Below are 27,145 nucleotides of genomic sequence, written 5' to 3' on the forward strand. Positions count from 1 at the left end.
GTGTGTGTGTGTGTGTGTGTGTGTGTGTGTGTGTGTGTGTGTGTGTGTGTGTGTGTGTGTGTGTGTGTGTGTGTGTGTGTGTGTGTGTGTGTGTGTGTGTTTAGGCGGGTGGGAGTAGGACATATTGCTCCGGCGAAATTTGACGGGCGAGCCGATGTTCGCGACAGCAAAGTGGTTCTCGTTTACCCTTTTTCCTAGCAGTTCTGACCCTTGTAATTTTTTAATGTAAGCGTGGTGTTCGAAGAAGCAATTTCGCCAATTCTTGCAATACGCCACGGGATCACAGAATTATAAACTAACACCCAGGATTGGCCGGTTGGGACCTCATAAGATAAACAGCATTCCTCTTCGAAATTTTCTGAAGGTTTATGCGGCGTTGGCCGAGTTTTATGATTAATTGGTGTTTTGCTGTCTTTTCCTCTTTTGTTTGTTTTGTTGGGGATTTAGTCTTCACAAGTCGTTTCATGAGTGGCTTTTGCGTAAAATTTGTGCCCTGTTAATATGACATCCGTTAATATGGAGGACCCGAATTATGGACAGTTTTTCTAGGGGCGAAGATTTTTCAATGTATTTATGTCTCGTTAATATAGAAACTCGCTCTCTGAACAATGGAGATGGGATGAATGCACACAGCCTATTCGGCCCATGTATTTGTGTCTCGTTAATATGGACATCGTTTGAAAAAAGCAGGAGAGTCCGAACGCAAGTTAAAGAAGGGTGCGCAAACCGGGAACCTATGCGACAGCCGATACGGTCGGATGCCTGAACGAGTCCTGTGGAGTTGGAAAGAACCAAAGCGAGCGTGTCGTCGTTTTAGGAGGGAAGGGGGCGGGGGGGGGGGGGGGGGGGGAGGAGGAGGAGGAGAAAAGGAGTGTGGATGACAGGGATCGTACACAGCAAATCGAGGGTCAGCTAAGAAAGACCCCAAAAGGAGGGAACCGGGAGATTTCTGGGTGCAGCGGCAGCGCCGCAACTAGAGGCCGCAGTCGGGAAAACAGCAACATGTGGTCGCAGAACAGAATAGAGGCCGGTAAAAGCGTAAGAAACAATAAGAAGAAAGACAAGCGCCAAAATTGGGGGTGGGAACTGAAGTTTTTCTATCCCAGAACACAAAGTGTGTTCCATGAAGCCGTTAACGCTTTTCGGTCAGGGTTAAGACACACTCACGAAGTAGAGCGACAACAGAAACGCGACGACCACGCAACCAGGACCGGGCGTCCCGTCCTGGACGCCCTTCCTTCTCATGCTCCTGTTTTTCGTCACTGTTGCGCTGCCGAACTACCACATTTTGCACCACAGCGATCCGCATGTCGGCTTCGCCTTGAGTCAACGATGCGGCCTTGACAAGGTCTGAGCTCTTCGTAGTCGGCTATCCGTCGTTCTAAACTGTACTTCAGCTTGCAGTGTTTGTTTCATAGGAACACATACAAACGGCACAGGAAAGGGCTGTTTGATAGCCCTCTGTATAGTAGCCTGCCAACTTGACTCCCTCGCTTCCTTACAAAAACAGTAAAATGCAAGAAAGAGAATCAGAAGAACGGAAAGTCAGGGAGGTTAACTAGGGAAAAAGAGTGCAAAGAAGCAGGAGCCTGTAACTCTCAACTTTAGTCTGACTTTTGGCATGGTGGGAGTTAAACGCAAAAGAATGGAGCTGAACTTAGGCGCGAAGCGGGAAATCTGTGAATACAAGCGGCAAAAGCAATCTCAGTCAATCCAAGCCGTGAAAGACTGGACCCAATTTCAACTAGGCCTCAGCCTCGTCAGGTCGACGGTATACCATTTATATATACTACCGGACTCCGATAAATGGCTCAACGTCGGCATCACAGCGTAAGCCACAGTCCGACAGCGCCCAGCACAGTTCGAAGAAATGGAGTCAGCCTTGTTAATGTGGTTCGGAAATGTGCTCGCGAATGGTGCTGTCGTGAGCGATGAAATGCTTCAAGAGAAGGCTCGCTGCCTCGGCAACATTATGGGTGCTTCTTCTCCTCCGTCTTGATAGGTTTTACCTGTGATGACTTACGGAATTTTTGTTCAGTAAAACAGGGAGATGTTTACTGAGAAATATTATTCTACGCTCTGTCTAGGCGTTACTGACTTCAGCTACTCAAGAGGATGGCTCACAAGGTTTAACAACAGACATGACGTTTCGCGTCGACGGATTTTTGGAGAAGAGGGTAGCATCGACATCTCGGCGGTGTTTATATACCCAAATTAATTGAAACAGCAGCCATTAATTATAAATTTTTTCTCAATTATATACTTTTCGTTTTTATTCATGACTCGTTATTATGGATGACTCGCTTTATGTACAGTTTTGGTCGGAAACCAATGCGTTCATACTAACGAGGCACGACTGTATTCCTATTTTTTCTTAATTTAATGTATTCTGTCGCAAAACAATGTACAGTGTATTAAAAAAAGCTCGGCAATCATCAATTTTTTTTTTCGAATTAAGAAAAAGAGCAAGGATGAAAGCTTGGGCGCGTTGGTGTCGGTTCTTGCCTCATAGCGCTAAACAGACAGGGACACAGCCAGACATACGGGATGGGCGATAAAAAAAAGTGCCCGTCCCGTGTGTCTCGCTGTGTCCTTGTCTGTTTAGCGCTATGTGGCAAGAAAAGAAAAAGAGCATATCGTCATTGTTTTCGTCGTCCCTAGGGTCAACAGCATTTGTCTTTTCAGTTTATAGTAAGAACTGGCTTGTTTTATTTCTAATACGAATCTTATTCACGTGGGTCAGATGGGATAAACTCTTTGTATTGCATTATGGGCCTATGCGTAGTAACGTGGTACCCATGTAGGCCTTAGATTGAAACCGACCACAAAAGGGTAGGCGAGGAGGGGGAGAGGATTGCCACTTTAGTGCAGAGTTGGACATGTAGTGTCCAGAGTTTCTCTGCTTTTATCCAGGATATTAATTGTAGTATAAAATTAGGAGTAAAATACAGCCTTCATACGACAAAATTCTGGCTAGCCTATATATACCCCAGGATTACCGAGAAATGTATATTTGCTTTAAGTTACGGTTTAATTTAATGATTCTTTTTTTTTTTTTTGAGGTCGAGCGCCTGACCTCAACCTCACATTTTGAGTTTGAGGTGAGGTTGAGTGAGGTCGCCAATGGTCACCTGAAAAGTGAGGTGAGGTCGCCTGGGGGACCTCAACCTCAAGTGATGAGGTGGAGGTTGAGTGAGGTCGCCAAATATTTTTTGAGTTTGAGGTGAGGTCGAGGTTTTTGAGGTCAAATGCCCACCTCTGTGGCAGTGAAAACATAAAATGAAAAAAAAAAATAGAGTGCAAGCCCAAGATGGCCCTTTGCATGAGTGGAGTCCAGTCCGGGACCCCGCTGGGCAAAGCCGCCGCCCTTGCCCGTTTGGCCAGAGTCGGGTGGGGTGGGACTCAATGAGGGGCGCTGTAAGCGCTAGATTACGTCAGACGTGCGTTTGCAGGTATACTTGCAAATTCCGCCGGTTGAAGTGAATTTTCAGTTTAGAGCTGTGCTATAGTGCTACCCTTGGCAGCACGCAGGCACAAGATCACCTGTGGCACCAATCCGAGCCAACGACGGCCTGCTCCCGGGGAAAAGCCAGCATCGCCTAACACGAGTCACACTGTTTTAGGCCTAGTTGCATTCTCACATGAATGGCGAGCCCGCCAAGGCGAACTCACACCAATCAAGAAAGAACAGCTGCGGTACCAGTTAGCCATGGCGGTTACAGCTAATGCCCCTAACTCTGAATCGACACCCGCCGGAAACGAAGAGACGATGGAAGACGAGATAGGCGAATCGCAAACACGGGCGTTTCAGTGCGACGCTGGATCCGCCAGCGCGTCTGCCGCCGTCGCATCGTCTGTTGCTCCTGCCCAAAAGCGACCGTGTCTGCTTAATATCGACGCTCTTCCGGCACGCCCACATAACAGCCCATCAGGATCGTATAAAGTAGCCATACGTCCAAGGGAAGGCTTCTATATACAAGATAACCTATATAAGCAGACTTATATTTGTCTCTTGCCTAACAAGGGCAGGATTCTCTGGATACACGTATCACCGAGCCTCCAACACAGTGCCTGTGTGAGTGCCGTCCTTACAGAAAGTGCATGCCTTCTGCACACTGACAGAAATCAACCTTCCCAATGGAATCATGCTCCCTGTTAAAGGCTTCTTGCTATGTGGCACGGACATTTCCCGCTATGTATAGTTACAGGAGTTGACTCAGACGAACCGCCTGAAACTTTACGGGATACTTTGAGGTGTGACACTCATCATGTCCTGTTAGCCCGTTACCTAGGTCGCGGTCGAACATGCCTTCACGTTGTCTGGACCCGCATCGCCAACCAAACGCTTCATTTACAATGGATGCGTTCTTCGAGCTCACCCTTTATCGCTCAAGCGTAGTATACTGCTATACCAGCGTCTAAAACAAGGCCATATGCATACATGGTGCCCTAATCCAGCGCTGGTACAGACAGGCGATTCAAAAGCCACTGAAGCTTTCCGCTGTGCAATGATCATGACATAAATGATCGCGCTCGTCCGACCAAGCAAAAAGTTAAAAAGAAATTGCCGACGATTACGTTACTTCCTAATGCGAAATTTGAGCGCAGCTCATTAGCTGTTTCAACTTTTCGATAGATGAATGTGTGCGTTTCAGCTCGGGCGGTGCGCATTTTCAGATCCGCATCCACCGATCAGGCGCTCTGACTGCCGTCGCACAGGGGTGGCATTGGAGGATGAGCGAAGAAGAGAGCAAGTTATTGGGAGGTCGTGGGAAGCATCGCGTGGGCCCATAGGAACGTTGCAAGGCGAAGAGATAGCAGCGACTGACTGATGCCGCCGACACCGCTAGCGATACAAGTCCACTTGGCTCTGCGTTTCGGCTTGGGTTGCACGCACCGCGATCCGCTGATGCCGAGCCAGCGCTTCGGCAACCGAAGAATAATAATTGGTTCAAAGGAAGGGAAGGGAATCTGTCACACTTGCTATGTGGACACCTAAACCGCGCCGTAAAGGAAGGGATAAAGGCGGGAGTGAAAGCGGAAAGAGAGAAAGGGGAGCCGTAGGGGAGGGCTACGGAGTAATTTCGACCACCTGGGGATCTTTAACGTGCGCTGACATCGCACAGCACACGGACGCCTCTTCATTTCGCCTCCATCGAAACGCAGCCGCCTTGGTCGTGTTCGAACCCGGGAACTCCGGACAGTAGTCGGGCGTCTTACCACTGCACCACCCCCGCGGGGCTCGACAACCGGAGATGTCAGTGCACGTTAAAGAACCCCAGGTGGTCGAAATTTCCGGAGTAGTCCACTACGGCGTCTCTCATAGTCTGAGTCGCTTTGGGACGTTAAACCCCACAAACCAACCAACCAACCAACACCGCAGAAGGAAAAGAAAATGCACGGGCCTGTTACTGGCTCTGCAGCTGAGCCACCTCCGCTGCCTCGTGAGGACAGAAGTAAAGTAGAAGAGAAAGAAAAATAAAAGGCGGAGAAAGACGCGTGCCGCAACATCCGTTGTCCAGCACCGAAGCGGTGACGGGTGCAATGACGGCCTACAACAGATAAAAATTCGGTGGCAGACTAGCCCCCGCCGCAAGCGGCATTGACCTACCACTCCCAGCCCCGTAGGGCCAGGAACAGCTACTTTTCACACCATTCGTCACTTAAACATTACGCCATCCTAGCGACATCCTTTGAGAAAGCTGAGAAGATAGCGAAGAGCTCGTCTCGTTAAATCTCATTCGGTGCCCGAATGTTCGCGTTTCGGGGTCCGGACGAAGAAGAATCAGTGCCTGAATGTTCGCTCTGGGCGTTGGCTCCGTGTACAACGGCAGCTAAATCTTTTTTATGCTAAATAAAGCCGTTTACCTAATAGTATTCCCTATCCACCTTCTCTTGTGAGCAGTAAAATGAGAAGGGTTCAACGCTGCTGAACCGAATGTGGAGGAAAAGTATTAACTGCGGGTGACCGAGCGTTCTTCTTTCTCTTCTTCATCTTCTTAATCTTTTCCTTCGTCTTCTTCGCAGTGTTCTTCTTTGTCGTCTCTTCTTCTCGTAGTTACGCCTCTTCACAACGTAACTGCGGCCACACCAGGTCTCGTTTTGGCTGTCGTAGTGTTGCTTTCGCAACAAAACGTGGCCATGCCGCGTCGGCTGAGTTATCAGGGCATTCGACTATAGTCTCGATGACGCGGCTTCAATCGCAGCCGCGGCGGTCGCGTTTCGATTATTGTGTTGTGTTGAGTTTAATGGCACATATGCGACTCAGGCCATCATGCGCCAATAGCAAGGTTTGAAATTAAACAGGTAGAGATTTTACAGTTAGTTTAAAAGCTTTGGTTTGGTTGGTTTGTGGGGTTTAACGTCCCAAAGCAACTCAGGCTATGAGAGACGCCGTAGTGGAGGACTCCGGAAATTTCGACCACCTGGGGTTCTTTAACGTGCACTGACATCGCACAGCACACGGACGCCTTGCTTGTTTAAAAGCTTTGCTTCTTTAAGGAATGAAAAAACGTGGGAAATATCAATGAGTGACTTTTCTCCTATTATGCACTGAGACACCCATGTACTTCGCGATATTTAGGATTAGGATTGGTGCAGTGTAATATTTCTAGGACCGATTCTATAATCTATGTCATTGTTGGAGTTCCCTCCCTGCGCCAGTGGTTGCAATGACGCCACACCCCGCATTCGCGCCCCGCCGGGGTGGTGCAGTGGTAAGACGCCCGACTACTGTGCCGGAGTACCCGGGTTCGAACCCGACCTCGGCGGCTGCGTTTCGATGGAGGCGAAACGAAGAGGCTTCGTGTGCTGTGCGATGTCAGTGCACGTTAAAGATCCCCAGGTGGTCGAAATTACTCCGTAGCCCTCCACTACGGCTCCTCTTTCTCTCTCTCCACTTTCACTCCCTCCTTCCTCCCTTCCCTTACGGCGCGGTTGCGGTGTCCACAGAAAAACAAGTGAGACAGTTACCGCGTCTTTCCCTTCCTATAAATACGTAAAAAAAAAACCCGCATTCGCTCGTACTGACCGAAGCTTAGGTAGGACGCTCTGACGGGCGAAAGAGCAAGCCACCTGTTTAATGGATACAGGTAATTGGAAGTCTGCGCCTTGTCTGTGCTAGCGTCTGTCTTTAGTCCCGTCTTCTTTGAGCAGTTTTACTATTTCGCTGATCTTACGGCGGGGCGTTGCTTCAGCTAGTGGCGAAGGGTAGAGGGATAAAAACAAAATTGAATAAATTCTGGAGGGAATCGACCCTGTATGGGAGTCGAAATACCTGAAGCCCTTCACTGCGGCGTCCATCATAGCCGATATCACACTGAGACGGTTAAACCCTGTAAAGTGTAAACCAAACAAATCACGGGCACAGTGCATTGAAAACATACCTGTATATGCTCCTTGCAGGAGCATGTAAGGGAACACTATAGTCCAGCATACTGCGTGCTGCCCCCTTTCTATGTGCGCTGGCTGTGTGCTCAGACCCCTCCGTGCACACCATCATAAAGATAATAGCCTGCATTTATCGAGCGCCCCGAATGCCGTAAGTTATCGCGCCCTCATACTATATAGGTCTCATCCCAGCGAGAAAGCGAGAAACTGTTTTGAGCCGCACTTATCGCGGCTTTCATCTGCTCTTTATTCGTGCGATAGCTCCCGTAAAAGCTCATGAACCCAAATTATGCATGTAGTGGGGACATGGAAGACATGTTAGAAAGCCGCTGAACTTACTTCAGCTTACTTTTGCGATGTGGCGACCAAATTTATGTTACCGCATATACCGGATGTCCCAGCTAACTTGCGTCAAAGGTTAAAAAATACATTCCAGGTAGGGCAGCGAAACCGGTTGCATAGAGCTGGCAGCAACCGTCGTACTAACCTCAGGCAATTTTTTGTTTTGGAGTTAGTTAATTTGTTAATTATATTATTTTTAACTATTAAATATTGACTTTAGACAATAAATGCGATTAAGGCCCGACTGACCCGTTATATATATATATATATATATATATATATATATATATATATATATATATATATATATATATATATATATATATATATATATATATATATATATATAATATATATAACGGGTCAGTCGGGCCTTAATATATATATTGTAAGGAAGAAGGTGATACAGCACCCACGCAAACGACGATGAAAACTGCTGGGTTCCTGGCCGATCAGCTGGTGCGCGCACTGGAAGCTCAGGCTGTCTTGTTCGGACGAGACTGTGCTTCACTTTACGATCGTCGTGTGTCACCGGTCGCCGTCTCCAGTCCTCCAAATAACCCCCCGATAAACCCCTCTTCAATTGGTGGAGGTGCGGGGTGAGATTCTTACACGATCACCATGAAGCTCCGCAGCCGTACGATACCCATGGCGACAAACGAGGTAGGCCGACAGCCAGTGGCAGCCCCTTCGCAGTTCATCTCATGCTCCGGTGCCATTCGGCAGCGAGACCCCGCAGTTTTCAGCGGGCAGGGCGACCAGGATGTTGAAAATTGGTTGGCCTCGTACGAGCGAGTGAGTCGTCATAATAACTGGGATGACCGCAGAAAGATCAACAACGTCATCTTTTACCTGAGTAACGTTGCTAAACTATGGTATCGAAATCATGAGACCGACATTCCAACTTGGGCTACCTTCACGACAAAGTTCACAGACATTTTCGGTCGTCCCACAGTGCGGAAACTACGCGCTGAAGAAGCCTTGCGCGTACGAATTCACCGTGAAGCTGAAACCTTCACAAGCTACATAGAAGACGTCATGGATTTATGCAAGCGTGTCAACCCGTCTATGAATGAGGCTAAAAAGATAAAGCACATAATGAAGAGCAATGATGCCGATGTATTTCACATGCTGTAGGTAAAGAGCCCCACCACGGTGGCCTCAGTATACAGCCTTTGTCAAAATTTCGACGAGTTGTTCAAGCAGCGCCTCTGCACTCGTCGCCCTCCTGCACCTGCTGCGTCCATCTCTGGCCTGGCTGTGAGCAGCGACCTTTAGGCTCATATCAAAGATTTAGTTCGAGATGAGGTCTCCCGACCGCTTGGGCTTTTGTCTGGCCCACGCCCGTCGTCTACAGCTCAGCTGCTTACCCCTACTATCCGACACACCATCACGCAGGAGGTTGCCGATGCACTTCCCAGTTTTGGCCAGCCAGCGCCTGTCACACCTATCGACCCTGCTCCACTGCAGCCCACACCTCTTGCTGCACCATTGAGTTACAGCCCCCCTGTTGTCGTGCTGCCTCTACCTGTGCAAGTACAGATGCCTCCCACGTATGCACAAGTTGCCGCCCGCCCACCGCCGCCAACATGGAGGAAGGAAAGAACTTAGGAGAGGCCCTGACGTCATTTTTTCGAAGCCGGCGCGGCCGCGCCGCGAACGGATGCTGCAACGTCTCTCCACCTCCTATACCCTCCGCATTTTCTTTCTCCGCGACGCTCACGTACCTAGGGCCATTAGCAACGCTGTTGCTAGTGGCCCGAGTTCTCATAGCAACAGCGTCGCCGTTGCTAATGGCCCGAATTGGTTAAACCTAATTTTTGACGTCACTTCCGCCACACTTTCTCCAATGCATTGGGAATGGGAAGGGCCTCTCCTATGTTGTTCCTTTCCTCCATGGCCGCCACAGTCCTTCGCGTACGTGCCGACATGGCGCCACCGTCGGTCGCCCCACGGTTCCGATCAACGACGCAATCCTTGGCGCACGAATGACAAACGGCCTATTTGCTATGCCTGCGGTATTCCAGGCCACGTCGCCCGCCTGTGCCGCCGTACTCTGCGTTCTGCCCCTGCACGCGCACTATGGCTGACTGAAATTATCAGTACGACACCTTGCGCCCACCTTCGGTGACATCTCCAGGGCAACCGCACAACTCGTCGGGCCGCCAGCACATTACACCGCACCGCTCGCTGTCCCCTCGCCGTCGGTCCGTGTCGCCAATGCGGCGTCACAGCGTGGCACAAGACTCGGAAAACTATAGTATTATACGTATATATTATTATACGGAAGGTTCCACTTTTCAGATATGTTAGAAGTCCAGGATTCTGTGACACCGTTCAATTGTGGAGAAACTATGGGATACCATTAATTGCTGTTATGCATATGGAAATGTAAATGGTTTAAGCTACCGATGAGCGGGAAAATCTTGCTTTTAAAGTTTTTGTTGCGCTCGGAACGAGATAGTAGAGCCTGTCATAAGAAAACCAATGACCTCCGTTTTTTCTTTTGTTTTTACTCTATTTGAGAGAACTGTATGTAAGATACTTTTTATGAACATACTAGTACAAATGGTCCCAGCGTACGATTCATAGCGAAATTTTGCTTCTGAAGTTTGTCCAGCGCTCGCGAGTAATTAGGAATTTTCACAAAAAACCGGTGGAATTTGTTTTTTATGTATAAATGAGGCAACAGTGGAAAACCCCAAGATACATTTAAGAACAAATTGATATCACCCCTCCAAATGACATCTCAGAGACACACGCAAACACCGCCGCGGGTGCTTTCGCTCGTTGTAACCAGGTTTGAGTAGGGTTAAACCTCCGTCATTCTTTTACACCCTAACAAGATTCGACACACCTTCAAGAACTCGCAATTCTGCTTTAGAGCGCAGCTGTCTGGCGCCCGTTCCTGGGTTTCGAGTCGCCGGCGGTGTCGACCGCGTCGTCCTCGTAACCAGCTTCGCCCCCCTTTCATCCCCCCAGTTCGAGCCGGCGCTTCGGCAACCGGAGCCTCGCAGGAAGAGAGGAGGGCGGTACACTCAGGGGCGAACGATGGGGGCAAGAGCGCGCGCAGCAACCGGATAACACCGGAGAGGCAGCGCTAGCAGCGACTGACTGATGCCGCTGCCGCCGCAAGCGGTTCAAGACAACGCGACTGCGTAGAACATCATCGCCGCCATGCAGAAAGAGGAGGAGGGGGTCCCCCTGTTCCTGCGTGGCGGCGAGGGTGCTCTCCGGTTGCCGAAACGCCGGCTCGCTGTCAGCGGATCACAATGCGTGCATCCCGTTCTAACTCGCTTCACTCGCTGTCGTTGCATCTGTTCGTCGCTCAACGTTCCTATGGGTCCACGCGCTGCTTCCCGTAACCTACCGATAACTCAATTGCCATCTTCTTTTCTCCAACCACAAAGCTTCTGTCATGGCAGCCAAGAACTGTTAGTGGAAAGTTTCTTGATGGAATACGTGTTAAAAATTAAAAAAGTTGTCTGTAATTGTACATACGTGTCTTGCTCGAAATCTTTGCCTCAATCTATCGAAAAGGTGAAACAGCTGAGAAGCTGCGCTCAAATTTCGCATTAGGAAGTGACGTAATCATTTTTTGTAAGGCACCCACCAAAGTCATTAATGGATTAAACAGCGCGAAGGACGAGGACACAAAGGACGTATCTCCATCCCGCACCTTAAGGCTCAAAATCCCTTGTGGGTCTGAATTGGATTTAATGAAGCCCTTAACTGTAAGAAGGTTCATATGCATTAGGTGTGCATGCATTACCTGGTCATTCCGACTTCGGCCCGTATGTAGCTTGCCACCGATCTCGTGGCCGACGATTTCCTGCAAAAGAAAAAATGTTTACTTTTGGTCCTATAGCATATAAGTCCGGTATTCTTGCCTCTAGCTATGCTGTGTCAAGCTGCGATTGTCACTTTTTTTTTCTTGTTTTATAATGTTCACCGGAACCTGTCATTGTTATTCGACTCAATTTTGTTTCCTAATTTTCTTCCCAGACATCGCGTATACATGAAGCCACGCCTACTGGTCCAGGAGAGTATATTTGGTGTCTCACTCAGTCACTAAATGCAACAGCTCTGAAGGCGTACAGCATGTATATGCATTGTGGTTGGCGACAGTGTCATTTAACGGTGACATAGTGTGAGATGCGCTGAGGTTGGCCTCACATATATACCTCTGTTAACAAAATGTAAGTACTTCATCTGTATGCTTTAGGCGGCCTTCTGTTGTGCCATTACAGACGTTTAGTATAGCGCTACCGCTCACCGCGACTTTCTACCGCTACCGCGCGGCGTCCGTCAGATACGTTGGCAAATACTGATTGGTGTCTGCGTGCCGAATCCGCCGGCATTTATCGGGAACGTGGCACCATCTGTCGGGCGTCATTAGGGTGATCTGCGCATGCGTACTGACGCTCGCGCGGCAGCGGTAGACGGTGGCGGTCAGCGGCAGCGCTAAACTAAATGTTTAATAGAAAGTATATACACGGCCACTCGATGGAAGCGCCCAGTGCGCTTCCATCGAGCGGCCGTGGTATACGTATGCACTTTTCTATAACAGATTTAATAGTGGTGCGTGCCATGAGCGCGCGTATTACACTTTTAAAGGTATGGCGTGAGAGTGGCCTGGACTCCTCTTCTATATTATAATTACAAGCATACTCACTGACTTACAGTCATCAAACACTGCTCTATGTGAAAGGCTGCATGTCATACACGTAAACCCCCTCTTGTATGCGACCAAGACCTGCGTGGCCTTTTCTGTGGCGCGTCTGGCTCACAAAGCAAAGGTCGTGGGTTTTAATTTAAATAAAAAAAATACTCAAGGCGAAATCACTTGAGACATGCGGCGACATTTATTTCTCATTTCACATCACGTTTTAATATATATTTCACCCCACGCGTGACGGCATGATTAGCCTGAGCATTGTCGGGTGTTTGAAATTCCCGCCCAAGATCATTTGATATCAGAACCTTGCAGTGGAAATGTTTCACTCGCTACCTGTGCCGACGGAGACGCCGGCTTTTCTGCAACGCAGAGCTCTTACGATATTGGCTGATATTCAAAGATGGAACGGTACGCGTCCTTCAAATGCCATCCAACGAACGGCGTCGCTGAGCGCAGAAAGCTGGGTTAGTGGTTTCAAATACGATTATGAAAGATAGGTAGAATAACTAATTTACAACAGATAAGATGATCCCCCCCCCCCCCCCCCACCCAATACGCAAGTAAGGGGGTGGGTGCCGCCGCCTAAGATATAATGATGAGACATTATTCCAGCGCACAAAAAAACACGCACGGACGAAGGTAAAGAAAGCACCACGTATACGCAGGATATCAACTGCGGTTTATTCCACAAGCAGGCTTATGTACCACACAGCAATATCAAAAGAAACTGCACGGCAGGCTTTGAATGTGCTCTTATTCATTTTTACATTTTTACAAGAGAACGGAATCACGCCCGCCGAAGCTCTTCGGCGGGCGTGATTCCGTTCTCTGAACGGTAGGGTCTGTAGGGTCTAGGGTGCCTCGATGTAGCGCGCCGCCGTCGCTGGTATCGAGACACCCTAGTAGGGTCTAGTAGGGTCTAGTAGGGTCTAGGGTCCTCTGAGCAGCGTCACCTGGTGACAGATAGCGGAAATATTGTAAAAATGAATAAGAGCACATTTAAAGCCTGCCGTGCATTTTCTTTTGATATTGCGGTCTGGTAAATAAGCCTGCTTGTGGAATAAAACGGATGTGCGTGCGGTAATCGACGATCACCTCCGGACGCAGCACCCCGACCCACGCATCGCAAGAGGTGAGCGCATTCATGGTGTCAGCGGCCGCTCGCTGACTCGGCTGCAACGCGCAATGATCCTCCGTGCACGCATTGGATGTGTGTGGCCTGGGGAACGACGGATGCGCCACGGACTTGCCACTAGTGACGTGTATGACGGCTGTGGCGCGGTAGAAACTCTGGGACATCTTCTACTGCACTGCACCGCGCTAGCCGAACCACGACGTGAGTTGCTGGCGGCTTACAGAGCGCGGGTGGTAATCCCGGACAGCGCAGCTGTGCTCCTGTGGCCGCCGGGCAGTGCGCGCGTCCGCGAGCGAGCTCACGTGAGCCTGTGTGAGTACATCGAACAGGCGGGCTTGATTACCCGCCTATAGGGAACCAAAGCTGGAGTTTGCTCCGCGACGCCAGCGCTCGGTTTCCAGCGGAGCGGAGAGGAACTACAAAACCTACGCGCATCCGCGCCCGCGCTGCGCGTGGCTGTCTGCGGAGTCTGCGCAGCTCGCTCGCTCGGGAGCGCGTGCTACGTTCAGCCGCGCGTGCACGCGGAGCGGGAGAAGGAGAGTGAGGACGAGGGGGGTTGGTGGCGCGTTCTCGCGCGCAAAGCCGGCGCTCTTTGCCAGTGGGATTTCTTAATTTTGCTTTTTTCTGTGCCCCGGCTGACATAGAGGCTGGCTGGAGGCATGTTTTTTATCGGTGCTTTTGAAAGCAAGAAATTCTGATTAATTGATCGCCGGACATTGTTTTCAAAGAGCGCTTGTTGGCAGGCTCAGACATACATAAAAAAAAATGAACGCGAATTCGCTGCTTGAAGGCGGGAGGCAAACGACATTTATCTTGAAGGACTTAAGGCGGCACCTCTTGATGCCTCTGTCCATGTTCACAGAATGAAGGGTCCAGCCTTCGAGTGCTCCTTCCTTTCCCTTTGTGACTGGTCACTTGAAAGGGGCCTATTCAGCTCTTTGGGGACAAACGTTTTAGGCAGTGCTGCCGGCGCCGTGGGGCCTGTTTTCGGCGCGTTTAGGATGCGTTCCCTACAAAGGCACAAAGCATGCCGCCTTACCCTTTGGTTCCTGCCGACACCGGCCAGGGGAAGTTCACTGCTGCGGCGCTGCCATCTGAAATCAATGACCTAGCTACCATTAACGATGAGGGGTTTCTTAACGACCTGGGTCATTCCCCAGAAGCCGATGCATGCCATTTTTGCGGCAGTTTCCTCTCCACGAGACGAACAGCGAGGAAATGTCTGACGACTTTCCATGCAGACGGGGACATCTCTCCACGGAAATCTTTGTCTTCTTAATTCCACTGTTACGCTGCGCAATTCCTAGTTCAGTTATCTCCTATAGCGAACGCGCAGTTTTGAGCTCCCGAAGCAGGATCGCGTATGAGGATAGGATGATTGACGTAAAGTGATCGCATTAATGACGAATATCTGTTTCTTGAGGCCGACCCGGTTCCACGATGGCTGCTTCAGCACCGCCAGTTAGAGAAGTACGACAAACGAACGGTACGAGATATCCCCCCCCCCCCCCCAAAAAAAAAAAAAAGGCCCACAACCATCCCGTTACCGTTTCCACACAAGCTTCGCGAAAAAAGTGCGCCGTCATTATTTTCCTTCTAGTTCTTTTCTTTCTTCCTTCTTCCCCCCTCATTGTTAGAGCGCGACGGTGGCCACAATGCGGCCGGAGGAGGAGAGAAACTCCCGAGCGCGCGCGCGCAAACACGTGCTAGAAAGCAGCGCGGAGCAGACGACAACATGCTTTTCTATGCGGCGGTTAGCAGACGACGCGGCCGGGCTGCGCGTAGATTTTGACGGGGTCTCCATGGAGGGCGCTGACGCACAGAGCGGCGCAGCGCCCCCTGGCCCAGGTTTTCTCCCCTATTTCACCTCGCCAGATAGTGCGCGCTGTGACTGAACTCTCCACGTGTGCTATTTCCCACAATAACGGCCCATCGCCCACGACAGCCGTCAGTGTTTTGTACAGTGTGCCAGTGCGTGCGTTGTGAACAGTTGCCTGGACGCAGAGCTATTGCGGAGGCCCGCCCGATGTGCCGAGTGCTTAGTGACCTAAGACATTTGCGGGTGGGCCTCAAGCAAACTACTGTATCTGTACCATAGTGTATATATTTCTTTTATTTTTACCTACCCTTTTCTTTCTCCCTATCACTCACCTCTTTGATTTCCTCTACCTTCTCCTCGCTATCCCTTTATTTCCGCCGCCCCAGTTCAGGTGCTTCAGATATAAGATAGCAGATACCGGGGCTGGCAAACATCTTTTATTTCCTTTTGTACATACAATAAATAACCACTACAACAACAACAACAACAACCGAAGTGGTGGCGGGTGCAATGACGGCCTACAACCGATAAAAATTTGGACAGGCTAGCCCCCGCCGCAAGCGGCGGTGACCTACCTGTCCCAGCCCCATCAGGGGAGACCTGCGATATCAGCGCACGCTAAAGGTCCCCAGGTGGCTGAAATTACTCCATAGCCTCCCACTACGGCTCCTCTTTCTCTCTTTCCACTTTCACTCCCACCTTCCTTCCTTTCCTTACAGGTGCGGTTGAGGTGTCTACAGAAAACAAGTGAGACAGTTACCGTGCCTTTCCCTTCCTATTAATTAATTAATCCGCAGTCGTGATGCAGGTTACTGGGGCGGTCTTGTCGATTTCACTGATGACGGATTGATTTCAATGTTCCTGCCAGTCCGCCAAATGATGTCAGGCTACGCGTTACCGCCTGGCACTGCGCCAGACATATGAGAGCGCGCAAGAGCCCCGCAGGGGTGGTGCAGTGGTAAGACGCCCGACCACTGTGCCGGAGTACCCGGGTTCGAACCCGACCTCGGGGGCTGCGTTTCGATAGAGGCGAAACGAAGAAGCACCCGTGTGCTGTGCGATGTCAGCGCACGTTAAAGATCCCCAGGTGGTCGAAATTACTCCGTAGCCCTCCACTACGACTCCTCTTTCTCTCTTTCCACTTTCACTCCCACCTTCCTACATTCCCCTACGCCGGTTGAGGTGTCCACAGAAAATAAGTGAGACAGTTACCACGCCTTTCCCTTCCTATAAATAAATCAGTAAATCAGAGCGCGTAAGAGGCGTTCGCTAAACTGACATACGCCTCTGCTAGTACGTATCCGTTATATATATATATACCTATATATATAACTCTATTGCCAGCAACGTCATTACATTCGACCGGCGCTGTATACGGGGAGAGGAGGAGAAGGGGGAGGCTGGAGCTCATAGCCTCATCTCCGAGAGTAGGGGAAGGGGGCCCACCTGCTTCATAGATATGGAATCGAACTTCGAGCGACACGCATCATCATCATCATCATCATCAGCCTGACTATACCCACTGCAGGGCGAAGGCCTCTCCCATATTTCTCCAATTAGCCCGGTTCTGTGCTAGCTGCATCCACTTGACCCCTGCGAACTTCTTTATCTCATCCGCCCACCTAACTTTCTGCCGCCCCTGCTACGCTTTCCTTCCCTTGGAACCAGTTTGTTACCCTAAGCGAACATCGGTTGCCCGCTCTTCACACTACATGTCCTGCCCATGCCCATTTCTTCTTCTTAATTTCCACTAGAATGTCAGTAACTTGAGTTATTTCTCTGACCCACTCTGCACGCTTCCTATCTCTTATGTTACCCCTACCATTTTTCGATCCATAGCCCTCTGCGTTGTCCTCAACTTGAGTAGAACTCTCTTGGTTAGCCTCCACGTTTCAGCCCCATAGGTGAGTGCAGGTAGGATGCAATTGTTGTATACTTTCCTCTTGAGCAATACCGGTAAGATGCTAGTCATAATCTGCGAGTGCTTACCAAATGTGCTCCATCCCAATCTTATTCTTCTTGTTATTTCCTTTTCATGGTCCGGATCTGTGGTAACTATAGTTGCCCTAAGCAGACATATTCGCCTACTACTTCCAGTGCTTCGCTACCTAGCGTAAACTGCTGTTCCTTCCCGAGGCGACACGCATAAAGCGAGAGAACCACAATGAGGAGATGGAGCCATGCGACTTCATTCAGTCTTTGGGGAGACTTTGTCGAGTTGAAAAAAAAAAAAACTGGAATTTGGCGTCACCCTGGGAGAGGTACCTTTCTTGCCAGGCGATCTGCGTTTGCTTTCGGATTGGGGAGGAGGTTCTAATGCTTCCCGTCAACCCCTCCGTCCTGTGGCGCACTGAGGGGAATGATGTGGGTTGGGAACATCCAAGAAATGCAACGGAAACAACTGAGGGGATAAGGAGGAAAAGGCTTCCTTTCCACAACATCTCTCAAATAGTTGCACCACTCCCTTTCTACCACTTTGGGAGACGAAAATGGGCCGTGCACGTTACAGAGCGTTCCGGACTGTTATCTCCTCCTGAGCGTTAGTGGCTACGCTTGTATTGTGTGCACTATAAAACTAAAGCTAATGTATTACTGCCGAATTAATCACATTGACCAAACCTAGTTCTTTTTCTTTTTTTTTTTAATGTGGTATAGTTGAAATTAAACTTTGCGTAATTTGTAGACGTATTGTATGGAGTAGAAGAGACAGCCAAGATAGGGGAAAGTGGGGATATGTACACATATCAGCCCAGAGCCCTAATTTTTCTTAACCTAGCCCTACAATCGGTTGCCGTCATTGGGCGGAAGGCTTATTTGAAGGTCACCTGCCTCTATGTTTTTAAGCCGTGCACTGCACTCTAGTATAACACTCTAAGCAGAGTTTTCACGTGAAATGTATAGTACTATTAGGAATGGTTTAAATATGCGCCAGCTTACCTTGAGTCGACGTTCGTTTGCGGAGTGAATATCTTCGTCGTCCTGGCTAACATGGAATGTCTCCGAGCACCATTCGTTTTCCATCTGGAAGCTCAGAAAACTCGCACTCTCATCCCAAACCTCACTTTTTTAAACATGTGCTCTTTTCTTTTTCTTTTTGCACACACAATGTTTAAAAAACAAGAAGTGTCGTCCAGGGCAAATTATATTTGGTGTCAAGTATTTATTAATTTATACTGTCAGTCCTATGCGGGGATTTTACAGGAGTGAAACAAATAAAGACGTGTAAGAACAAGTAAAATATTAGCAGGCATTTAAATAATAATAACGCGTAGATACATAAATATTTGCGGTTAGCACACAATGAATCAAAAGATTATATAACATTCATACAACGTTGGATGCACTTCCAAAAGAAATAAACCCACTAACTAGCAAAACAAAAAAAAAAGCAAGACCGTCTGTGATGCTAGTTATACATTTTTCGACGGACATGCAGTGTACAGCAGCATACAGTGCACGTTAACCTGGGAATATCGGTTCCTGGGTAGAACCGAACTATAAAATAATGTTATGTCAACTGCAATAATCTCACGCTAACATTAGAACATCATGTTACAAATTGGCAACGGCGTTATTTCTTGTGCCATAAGCATAAGTTTAATTTATATTCTAAGCAAATGCTGTGCTGAACAAAAAAAAAAAAAAAAAACAGGAAAAGAACAGAGAGACGCACCAACAAGTGTCTGTGACGCGTGTCGGTTTTTTCCATCCATGTTCTTCGCGCTATACAGTGATGAGTGATGACTTACCGCCTTGTCCAAGCATGCACCCACACACAGTTTTATGATGCCAATAATTAAGAAGCCACACTATAAGTTTCACAGTAAGAATTTTTAACGCCCAAACTAAGTATTGCTCGAATATAGTGTTCAATATGTTGTCACAGTTAAATCACAACTCTGAAACAACGTATCAAATGTCGTGAAATTCTGAGCACACCCCTCTTCCCCCCCCCCCCCCCCCCCTCACCCCTCTTTTCTGCGCAAGTCAAAATTGTCTGCAAAGTAAAGCGGAGGAGAGGGAAGGCTTTCCGGGAACGGCACCGAAATTCAAAGTGGTGAGGACATATGTTCCCGCTAGAAAAAAGAAAAAAGAAAAAAAAAAGGAAAGAAAAGAAAAGAAAAATGAGCGCCGGGCTTATAGACTTAATTTAATTTTCTTGCTTATTTGATTAGGCTTGTATTTGCCGGACTGCCAACGCAAACCGGCTTGCCGCCGCAGTCGACGTTTTCTCTCGACGCGCCATTTAAATATGCTAACGATCGTGTTAACGATTAGCAGTAGAATTAGGAGCGGGGTTTTGCTCGCACGGGGGTGCTTGCTTAGAATTTTACGGAATATATGGAGCATTCTATCCCAGACATTTTGTTTGCCGTTCTCATACAGTCAAGGCATTCTTCGGCCAGATGTAATTTGCATTAGTTCTCTTTGATTTTGCGTTACATGGTATACATTGCGTGCGCAGCCCCATCATTTTGTTAGAAAATGGTTTATGCTGTTTAATAATATCTCAAAGCGACTTAGGCAATTATAAACGTTTTCAAAAAAGCTTCGTTTTTTTTTTTTTGTTTTTAAATTCATTCACCACAATCACCTGTTGGATACCCTTCAATATTAGCTGCATTCGTGCCTACCGTTCGGAGGTAAGTGAGTAGCGTTTATTGTTTGTGCATTGCAGAATTCGTGTCGCCACCATTAATTGTTGGTCATCCCAAAAGCGTTAAAGGAGTGCAGGTGTCTTATTTTGGTGGCATGTTTTTTTTTCTTGTTTGAAATGATATGCCTACTGCCGGCAATATAATCGGTTTTCTTTTTCTTTCATGACTCTTCGATTTCTGTTACAACGCATTTATGACGTCGATGTTCTTTATACGTCCCATGAGCGGAAAAAATTTGACGTTGTAATCTCTGCTTCTGTTGTCATAGATAGATAGATGGATTTATCGAAAGGAAAGGCAGAGAGGTTTGCCGGAATGATTAAAATCTGGCCTGCTACTCTGCACTGGGGAAGCGGAAGGCGATTGCGGTTCGTGAGACAAGCTTGGTTTAGCATTGAAGTGGAATAAAAGGACGAAACAGCGATTATATCGTACTTTTGCATGCATTTTTGCTTGACCGGCGTGCACTTCAGACACCTCAGCCATTGTCTGGCTGTTGAAACCAAACCCAACTGTAATGAGGAAGAAATTCGAACATATATATATATATATTTTTTATGGGTCCGGGGGGGGGGGGGGGGGGGGGGGGGAGGGTTAGTAGGACTCACCGCTGCAAGGAATGAAACACGCGCCCAAAAACCCTTAAAGTTGTGTGTGCGCCTTCGAATCTGACGGGCCTGCATGCCTTTACATGGTTATATCACCATTTTAGAGAGAAGCAAAAATTTCATTTCTATTTGAAGGTTAAATTTGTATTAATGTTTATTAAGCTCAGGGCAGAGTTAAATGCGTTTTGAACTTAGCTACATTGCTTTGATCTCACGTTCGATAAGTGCTACATGGATGGTAACGAGAAGTAAGGTCGTGGTGAAAAATTGCAACAATGATAATTTTTATGGCAATATTGTTTTGATTCTTGGATATGTAACTGAACCTAGGGCTGACCCCCTAATCTGCGGAGCTTCCGTTCTCAAATTGATATTAAAATGATATATATGAAGCCAGGTACTTTAATCCGAATGAAACGATCATATACATACGTACTTCGCTCAGTCCGCGGCAAATAGCGTCCGCCTCTGGTTCTGTTATGATTCCTGCGCGTTCCAATGCTTTTGCGTATGCCATACTGCCCTGCAATGATAACAAATTGCATGTGTAAATCATATATAATAACACTGTGTGCTGTGCATGCACCACTGTGTACATGATCACACTAGTGCATGTACAGAAATGCACAAAAATGAGATGTTGAACATGCTCGTATTTCACACGTGAGAAAAAATGCGCAGTTTGCGTATTTCACCTCTAGGTCTTCTTTCCAAAGCCTTCGGTCGAAATCAGTGGAGCTATTGAACTTCAACATGGTGTCACTTGTCCTCCCGGAAAATCGTCCACCCCATAGTTTTTTCTGAAAACAATTACGGGATGAAATAAAAGTTGATCATGTTTATACCACTCTTACGGGTACAGAAATAATCCGCTTCTCGCTTGCAAGTGCTGCGAGATAATAAATTCAAGACTTACGGTTTCCATCGATTTCGAAGCGTTAACACAGAGCTTTTCTATGCCTCGTAGCAAAATAACTGATAAAGCAGAAAGGAACTCAAGGGTCCATGACATTCTAATCTCCACAAACGACAGATAAAGAACAATAGAAATGCGAAACAAAAACCGAAACCAACTTTCTTAGTTGTTTGAGACAAACAAATAGAAGTAACCGCAGCCAAGCTAAGCCAAGTCAAGTCAAATTTAAGTTTCTATTGCATTAATTGCATGGTGGCGCATTGTTTGTCGTCTGTTTACTATGTCAAAGAGTGATTTTTGTTCTCTGCTTCTACCACAACGAGTGCGTAAACGTCTTCAGGAGAGCGGAATCGAGAATCACGAAGACCTGCGGGCAGCTGGTTCATCTTTCGCGTTCGAAGCGGGACTGGTGTTCGAGCGTCGGCGTGACACACCTGTCTTCACGTTTAACACCGCCCTGGATGATCTCAAGACAAGTGGCAACTTTCAGCCTATCGCGACATGGATTCCCAGCATCGACGCGATGCTCGATGGAGGGATTCCGCGGCGGAAGATTGTAGAAGTGACCGGGGCCGCGGGTACTGGGAAAACTCAGTTTTGCATGCAAGTAGCGGCATCCAACGAGCTCTCGAACAAGTCGACCGTCTACATAGATTCTAAAGGAGGCTTTACAACGGCACGTTATAGAGAAATTTTGACGGGAATTTCGAGAAGACAAGGCTGTGCCGCAACGAGCGATGAAGCCGGCTTGCGATACACGTTGTGTGACTCGTGGCAGCAACTGGTGTCACTGTTGTGTCTCCTGCCGGATAAAATCAGAAGTTGTGGTGTGAGGGAAGATATATCATTGGTTGTCTTGGATTGTTTCGACTTTCATATGAGGAATCAGCTCGAGGACCCCCGCGAGAGAAAAAAGGTGATCAGTGGACTTACGCAGAAGCTCGTTGAGATCGCAAAGTGTGGCATTGCCGTGCTTATCACTAACCACTTGTCAATGAGACCCAGTAACAACGATCCTTCCACGTTGCTGATCGCTCCAGCTTTGGGTCAGGCTTTCGGACATGAGTGCGCCTACAGGGCAACTTTTACGGAAGACGACGGCCTCTATCAAGCCATTTTCTATAAAGCGCCTACGTTTGGACACGCCGTAGTACCCTTTCGAATACAACGTGATGGGATTGTTGAGGAAAGTGATGCGTTTTTTTAGATGTCGGCTAAATGGACGGGGGATAGACAGGGCTTTCTTCATAAATTTTCCAGGTCACTTGCGAGTTCGAAGTGCTTATCAAGCCATAGCTCAAGCCCACTGTCGTGGTTGTGCTAAATGGAACAAAACTGGAAGGACTTTTATTCTAGTCAGAGAATGGTAGAACGAAGGAATTGCTTGAGTTACTGCCCTTCGCATTTTAGGCACTTTTCCAGTCACACGCAAAGTATGTTGGAAACTTGCAAAAAAGCAGCATATGTGCTCATACATGTGATGGATGTCTTGTGCTGGTGACTACATGGTGCATGGTATTTGTATATGGTTTTTGGTTTATGTGAATTGTGTTGCAAGATTTACGTCTTGCTCAGTGAATATTCACCAGTACCAAATCAGCGAATCTACACGCTGAGATACCACTTGGAATGAATTTTTATTAAATACTTTTATTAACAAACTGTTTTCTTGCTTCTTTTGTCTGTGTGAAGTATTTATTTATTCAAATAATCCACAGGCTCCTTTTACATAGTATGCGTGTGAGGCATATAAATCTGTTTATCCGTGAAGAGCGAGCATGTGATGTCATAACAACCCCTGCAGTATGTGGTCTAGGTTTCTATTTCTTTTTATAGACTTTTGCATCAGGCAAGGACGGTGTCGAAATTTCTTCTCTCTGGGCTGTTGCAAACCGGTTTCTCTGCCGCTTCCACCATGTTGACGTCAGGTGCACACAACAGCCCAGCAAGCAATATGGTGACACCCAGGTGGCCCTCGTTGCAAAGGTCTATACTATGTCACCTATACACTTGCCTGCGAACTTAGCATGCGGGTGCTGGTGGATGGCCTCCCCCGGCTGCAGTCATATGCTCTCACATACGAACCGGTCCCTTTGACTACATCACCATCTTGCAGCACTACAAGCAAAGTTGCGCCATATATATCTTTCTCTCCACTGCACTCCATACCACTTGCAAACAACACATTGGAGGCTACTTCAAACTAATTCCTTTTAATCCTTACAGTTTGACCATTGGTTCCACCCAACTCTCATCCTTCTGTATTTTACCACCAGCAGAGCTAGCCCTCCCGCACTGTGTCATTCATCTGGGGAACGTTCACACTTAATCAATATCCCACCTATTCACTTACCCACCACGACCTCTGGGGAGGCCACCCTTCAAACCACAAGACCAGGCAAACAGCTCAAGCTGATCCACTGTGATGTGCTGTAGGGGTAGAAAAATTTACTCTCAACACATAAGGAGAGCTGCATATTCATAATGATAGGTTTGTTGAGTGACTGAAGTCGAGCAGAAGAAAATGACCCTGAAGAGAATGGCTGCTGCCAGGATTTTGGTTAATCAAATACAAGCAGACCAAGATGCCAGCTTCTACAAAGCTGCAAAGGAAGACATGGCATCTGTGGGACAGGTTATAGAGCCCTCAGTGTTGGCATGCGAGAGTTGTCTAACCTGAAACACTTGTACCATACTCAAGCTGAGCACGTGAGGGCACTCTCAATCAGCATAGTATTCTTTTACTGTGTGACAGATCACATTGATCAGCTCAGCATCTTAACTATGCACTTTATTAACATGCAGTGACTTAGTAATGTTGGCTGAAACAGTCTTCCAGTTCAGTGGGCTTAAGTCGGACTGTTTTTTTTTTTTTTTTTTTGCTAGCAGCTAATTGGAAGACAGTTAAGCCCTTTGCAGTATGCAGCTGCCAAGCATTACTTCTTAAAAATCTACAAACCTTATAGTACAGTGTAATCGGGTTAAAATCAAATGCATATGCCGCCTGTGTGTAGGACTCAACTCTGCAACCTTTTGCATTCAGCTATTGTGATCAAGTAGCATAAGACAACAGAGTTGTGAAGGTTCAATTCTCAGCTGAAGAAGCATACATTGATGTAGCCCTGTAAACATGGCAGTGGTCACTTTTGATAATGGTCTCATGCCAAAACCTTTGTGAAAAATGTTTAGACCTCAGGGACCGCTGTATGGGAACTGCTACCTTCATGGGTGCTACAAATGCCCTGCTGCGCACACGACACCTCTATGGGTCAAGCACGTCTGGAACAAGCTGTCTTTGTGACAGTGCAAATTCTGCCACAGAAATGAACAGGCACATTCGCAATAAAATGAAACTTTATACAAAGAAAGAAGGAACATAACATTAGCAACAAACAGTTGTTGAATATTAAACAAGAAGCTACTGTCAGTTTAATGTGTGCTTTTCAAGACAGCTTTGTCAACATTTATGCAGCAGTTATTGCTGCTTGTCATGGCACTACATTTATCACAGGTTTCGCACAGCCTCTAACTTACTGCAAACGAATCAGCTTCGCCAGGCATATGGGCTGCGTCAATTTGTCTGTTTATGATGCCTAGTCGTCCGAGTTGAGAACCAACTTCACACAAGTGTTCAAGATCCACTGATCAGGGAGCTGGAACGCATCTTGTTCGTTGTCGGATATTGGTGAGCGCTCAGGCGCGATGTTGAAGCTACCAAAAAAAGGATCTTCAGGACTGGCCGCTGCGGCATTGCCGTCGTCGATGGGGATAAGCTCACCACAGAGCTGCAGGGTCGGGACGAGATGATCGTTGTCCGAGTACGACGGCGGAACGGCCTTATAAGCTACGACGTCGGGAACAAGTTGCACAAGACTGTTCTCGTGCGCAGTAGTGGAAACGTTGTCGTAGAAGCTCTCCATGAGGCTTCTTACTGTCGGGGACGATGTTACAGCGGCCTCCACTGCGCGGTTGCTCAGCCATGCTTGACAGAGGGTTGGGCTGGATGGCACGCTGTCGGCTGCGATGGGGACGTTTACGCTAGGCTCACGCACACCAGTAAACACTGTCGGATCTTGTTCCTCTAGGTCATCCAGGGATATCTTTAGCTCCTGCGAGCTGGGTTCGCTGTCGCACTGTGAGAGCAGCTCTGGGCTCCGTGAGGGCAGCGCAGACGCGGAGTCGTAGAACGTTTGGCGCAGGGCCTCAAGGGACTCCGGGTCGCCGCGGAAGTGACCTTCCGCTAGGAGCTTCGTGATAATGCCTTCGAGGTAAAATACGTGTTCTTTCGCCGCTTGAAGTATCGCAAGCCTAGATCGCCTCCTTCGGTTGCTCAGCGACGAAGAAGGCAGCAGACGGCGTAGCACGTTGAAGCTGTTGGCCATGTCTGCTCGCCACAGCGCGTCAGATGTGCGCCGTCGGCGTTGTGCCTCTTCCTCGTCAAAGAATGCACGCTCCCGACGTTTTCGAGCGGCCAGTTTACCTTTGATTTTCCGAAGACTGCGACGTTTCGGTGGCATATCAGATGAGCTCGCGTTTTGAAGCACCCGCTAGTGTGAAGGGACCGATTTGAATCTCAAGTTCTCAACCGGTCCCAGAAGGCTAATCGACGTCGTCTGCTGACAGCTGTTTTCTCCATGTGTATGTTTTATAGCTTTCGCTAAATTAAATTTAAAGTTTATTGTTTTTTTTTCTTGCTTTGCAGGTGCTGATTTATTGCGTAGAGTTAATTTACTGATTTACTGTCTGTGAAGCAGCGCCAATGGTAGCGTCAGTCGCGCTACCTCACGGAGGAAAGAAACAACCACGCTCCACCGGCGCCGCGGCGTTATAGCGGCGACTCGGTCGCGATGGTCGTGTCATATTATTTATAGTAGTTATTCATTGCCCTGTTGGCGACTTTCATACCTCTTTCTTTCTTTGCAGTTGCTCTCAGCTATCTGCAGGCGCAAACGAAATAAAAGGTTTTATATTCAGGTCAATAGCGCCTTGCTTTCCGATGACCTTGGTGTCGTACATGATGGCAATGAAATGCCAAACAGCGTATCTACTCCGTAACAACGTAACTGTAATGCCTTTTGTATCATATTGAGTGTAGGCGTATCTGCACTGCTGGTGATAGCTTTAGCCTAAGCTGGCCTAAGCTGAGTTGCCGTCGCCTCCCAGTGCACTCTACCGCCGCAGCACCTTGGCACTGACGAATGAATATCTTTCCGGCGAGGTCAGCCCAGTCTTTTACGCGCAGAGTACAGCGCAGCTGCTCCCCACTTCATGCATTTGCCCCGCTGCCAACTAGCTTAACAATCGAGCATAACAGGCAGACCGCAGACAGCTGCAGACAGGCGTTCGCCAGTTGAAAGCGCAGTATACTCTCTCACTCGTTTCCACCGCTGCCGTGTGCATGACATTTACGACCGACTGGTTATACGAAAAGCTGATTACAATAAAACAAAAGATGAAGGTTGTGCACCAAAGTTTCTTAAACGACGGAATACTAACGCCATGTCAATTAGACATCCAAGTCACTACACATCATAGTCAGTACGCAGCATACCAACGACAGGTCAAGCGTCCATCGTCGAGTGACGTCTTGCGCACATGAC

General features: G+C 48.0%; 3 protein-coding genes across 3 annotated transcripts in view; 1 reads left to right on the forward strand and 2 right to left on the reverse strand.

Moving 5' to 3' along the window:
- Argl (Argininosuccinate lyase) overlaps nt 1-21,595 on the reverse strand; it is a 60,490-nt gene extending 38,895 nt beyond the window's left edge. Inside the window, exons 1-5 of the mRNA XM_084598075.1 lie at nt 21,546-21,595; nt 21,325-21,429; nt 21,066-21,152; nt 18,301-18,384; nt 11,504-11,563 (exon numbers count right to left, since the gene is read on the reverse strand). Coding sequence (XP_084454201.1) covers nt 11,504-11,563; nt 18,301-18,384; nt 21,066-21,152; nt 21,325-21,429; nt 21,546-21,554 — 345 coding nt within the window. The 5' untranslated portion in view covers nt 21,555-21,595. The remainder of the gene's footprint in view (nt 1-11,503; nt 11,564-18,300; nt 18,385-21,065; nt 21,153-21,324; nt 21,430-21,545) is intronic.
- A 191-nt stretch (nt 21,596-21,786) lies between these two features.
- LOC146196067 (DNA repair protein RAD51 homolog 3-like) lies at nt 21,787-23,203 on the forward strand. The gene has a single exon (XM_084598083.1). The coding sequence runs from the start codon at nt 21,826-21,828 to the stop codon at nt 22,750-22,752; it is 927 nt and encodes a 308-aa protein (XP_084454209.1). The 5' UTR covers nt 21,787-21,825; the 3' UTR covers nt 22,753-23,203.
- Nucleotides 23,204-24,729: 1,526 nt separating this feature from the next.
- LOC146196068 (uncharacterized) lies at nt 24,730-27,138 on the reverse strand. Its single transcript, XM_084598086.1, has one exon. The coding sequence runs from the start codon at nt 26,060-26,062 to the stop codon at nt 25,139-25,141; it is 924 nt and encodes a 307-aa protein (XP_084454212.1). The 5' UTR covers nt 26,063-27,138; the 3' UTR covers nt 24,730-25,138.
- Between the last annotated feature and the right edge of the window lie 7 nt (nt 27,139-27,145).

Source organism: Amblyomma maculatum, chromosome 3, assembly GCF_055883805.1.
Source record: "Amblyomma maculatum isolate TAMU_Amacu chromosome 3, ASM5588380v1, whole genome shotgun sequence".
NCBI classification, from domain to species: domain Eukaryota; kingdom Metazoa; phylum Arthropoda; class Arachnida; order Ixodida; family Ixodidae; genus Amblyomma; species Amblyomma maculatum.